General features: G+C 44.1%; 2 protein-coding genes across 2 annotated transcripts; both read left to right on the forward strand.

Annotated features, from left to right (window-relative positions):
- Positions 1-108: 108 nt before the first annotated feature.
- On the forward strand, positions 109-663 carry PPTG_20028 (hypothetical protein; the record flags this gene model as incomplete). The annotated part of the gene is made up of 3 exons (XM_008918640.1): positions 109-421; positions 484-576; positions 632-663. 3 exons carry the CDS (start codon positions 109-111, stop codon positions 661-663), a joined length of 438 nt encoding a protein of 145 aa, XP_008916888.1.
- Positions 664-1419: 756 nt separating this feature from the next.
- On the forward strand, positions 1420-2029 carry PPTG_20029 (hypothetical protein; the record flags this gene model as incomplete). The annotated part of the gene is made up of 2 exons (XM_008918641.1): positions 1420-1430; positions 1501-2029. 2 exons carry the CDS (start codon positions 1420-1422, stop codon positions 2027-2029), a joined length of 540 nt encoding a protein of 179 aa, XP_008916889.1.
- Between the last annotated feature and the right edge of the window lie 1183 nt (positions 2030-3212).

Below are 3212 nucleotides of genomic sequence, written 5' to 3' on the forward strand. Positions count from 1 at the left end.
CTTGACTTTTGTAAGCGTCACAATATCCAACTAGTCTTGAACGAGCCCTCACCGCCTTCACCTGGGATCAACACGACCAGTAAGTTTTGTGCGCGTGTTGATAGTTCTATGTTTATATCTAAAGCTGCATGTATTGTAGAACGCAAGAGAAGTACAAACCAAACCGCGCCAGCATCTTCATCACTCGCCCAAGAACTGTCCCCAAAGAACAAAGGACAGGCGAAGCGAGCGAAAGAGGCTTCTTCTGATGCCGCTTCACTGGCAAAACCGAAGCGAAAGAAGCCCGCCGGTAAGACGACCAAGTCACAGAACCCAGTGAAGAAGAAAAAGATGACGAAGAAGCAGCAACGTGAGGAGGAAGAGGAGCAACGTCGTGAGAAGTCTTCATTCTCAACTATTTGGAGCCCTCCTCGTAGTGATGGTAAGGTGTTTGGTGTAAATTACTGTCAAGCCTTACTTATTTTGTGTTTGGTATTGTGCCAGGACCTCTCACTTCATCAAGTTGCCGTTCTCAGATCAGTGATGACCAAATCAGCGCGGACTTACAAGAGCATGCGGAAAGAGGGGATCTGGATGGTATGCGCCACCGATGTCTATGCTGCCTTATACTGTTTTACATGTGCTGACATAGTATGGTATGGTGGTCTGGATGGTATATCGTAAGCTGACGAAGGTCCTTGTGCTGACATGGAAGGTATGTCGTAAGCTGACTTGATTGATTGTTTCGTATATTTCCTGGCATCACAAGTGTCAACGGAGTTGACGTCGGTTGTATGGAGAGAGAAGAATGGAACACTGACGACGGTTCCTTGCCCTAGTGTGGTAAGCACATATCTGCAGTATATGGGCGGTGTTGACAGCCATGACCAGCTCCGCACTTCGGTGCCGACTAAAGGAAAAGAATACTTCTCTGAAGGTGGCTAAGACATCCACACCAAGCATCACACTGCACAAACGTAGCAGGGAGACGTCTTGTAGTAGCTGCCGCCAGCGCAATAAGAGATGTGGCGACCTCACTATCAATCCGCACTGCACTCAACCTAAGAATTCGAGCGGCAACAACAACAGAGCACAAAACTTCAGCTTAGACCAGTTTCTTGTAAGCGAGTAAGAACAGTGTTAGTACTCGTGTGTTACTCGGTCTCCTGCGTCTGGTAAGTGCTTGCCGTTGCCTTGAAGACGGCGTCGACGTGGTCGCTGCTTCATGGAGTCGTGATTCTTGATTGCCTGTGTGCTGTGTGCAGGACGTGAGCAGTAAGTACGATTATGTGCTGTTTAAAGGAGATTCTGGGGATATGAACGGCACAAAAAGTGGTCAAAAATGGTGGCATATGGTCCAAAGCGGTGCCGACTGGTTGCGGTTTATTCCCCAGAAAAACGTATGAACCCCAGCTCCGACTTCAGTCTTACTCCATACAGATGTCTTGCAGGTTCGTTATGCTGTTCGGGTGGGTATATGATTCAAACGCTTATGCTGTTCTTGTCGGTGTTGTGATTTAGATTCCGCAAGTACTACAAAGGCTTATTCCTTGGACTCGTTGACATGGCACTGATAAATGGATACATCACGCACAAGTGCAACGTTGGGAAGCAGAGCAAGAAACCGTACAGCCACTACCAGTACATGACTATTCTGCACGAACACCTTATTCGCGAGACCCCTAACAGTTTCACAAGAACGACCGCGAGTGAAGCAGCACCGGCTGTTGCGAACAGATCTATTGTTGTGACGCATGATCACACATTGGTTCAGTCTGTCGATACTAGGGTGAACGGTGGTGTGGAGCGTGTTCGCCAGCGTCAATGCAAGTATGTTCTATCTACAAACCCAGCTACAAGAAACGAGGTGGCACAAGCACCTACTACTGCCCCAAGTGCTCCGAAGGAAAGAGAGGCCTTGTTACTTTGTGCAACAAGGTGCGAAACTACGAGCAAAACGATGGGCTCACTTGTGGTCAAATATGGCACATTACGTGGCGTAATGGCGAGTTTGCCCCGAAGGCTGGCAACGTTAGAGACCGTGGTGTAGGTATCAGCAACGATAGCAAGTAAACATTTTTTACGGGTACCACGATAGCAAATAAACATGATTTTTCCTGTTTGCACGTTACAGCATTGTCGGAGTGAAATGCTAAAAATAATTTTGATTTTTGAAACCATTTGATTGGTCACAGGAGCAAATCATCATTATCGTTGCGAATTATTAGTAGAAAGGTTAGCAACAAAGCGAACAGAAAATACGCAAATTTAGTTATGATTTCAGTAAGGAATACTGGAATCAACTTGAACTATTATACCATCCAGGAGGGTTTACGAAGGTGCCTATCCTGTTCTTGTCACCACCCGCGCTTAAGGGGTTAAAAGGAGTCTTTTTATTTAAACTTGGTGTTTTACTTCAAGCTAGTAGCTGGATAACTGTAGTTAGTTTTTTATAAAGGAAAATTAGTTCCAGTTAGCAAATATTTAAGATATTTTGCTTAGTGTATTTTATACACAGTTTATAAATACGTGTAAAATACGTGTGCAAGGATTCTACTATAGGATTTTTTCTTGGATGCGAGTTGGATGTGGATTCAACAAAACCCTGCTAAACTGATTATGAAATGCTGTCAAATAGGAAAGATGCGCTTCGAGCATCTCCAAAGGTGAAGTGATAGGGACTTAAAAGTAGTCCTAAAGTAGGTGCTGTTATGGCGTTGATCCAAGAGCATACATATTGGATAAACCTCACATAGATCTGTTTGTTTAGTGTTTGCCCATATTTCAGGACTTCTTCAGCACGACGTGTTAATTTCCCCGTACGTCGTGATGCACCAAAATCGAAAAAAAATCTGTAAAAGCTGTAGTGGTAAATCATGTTTATTCTATCATAATTAAACATTAACCTTGGCCCCCGTACATGTACTTCAAAAATGGCATTTAGGTTAGAAAAATACTTCATATAAACGGTGTCGTGGGTAATGCTGCGGTTACAGTGCCACGGCACGTGTAGCCGCGCCATTTTTGTATGCTTGACAGTGCAGATTGATACCATGGTGTGGTAAACGGTTAAGATCTCAGACAGATTATTTTTTTCTTACAGTTAACACGTTTATATTTGAGAAATCAACAAACGGACCTTACCAGAAAATTCTCGTAATTTTAGTTCGCGCTAAGGAAGAATCTGCTGATTGTTCACCTGGTAATTTACTAGTCCCAACATTTGTCAAAAC

Source organism: Phytophthora parasitica (assembly GCF_000247585.1).
Source record: "Phytophthora parasitica INRA-310 unplaced genomic scaffold supercont2.252, whole genome shotgun sequence".
NCBI classification, from domain to species: Eukaryota; Oomycota; class Peronosporomycetes; order Peronosporales; family Peronosporaceae; genus Phytophthora; species Phytophthora nicotianae.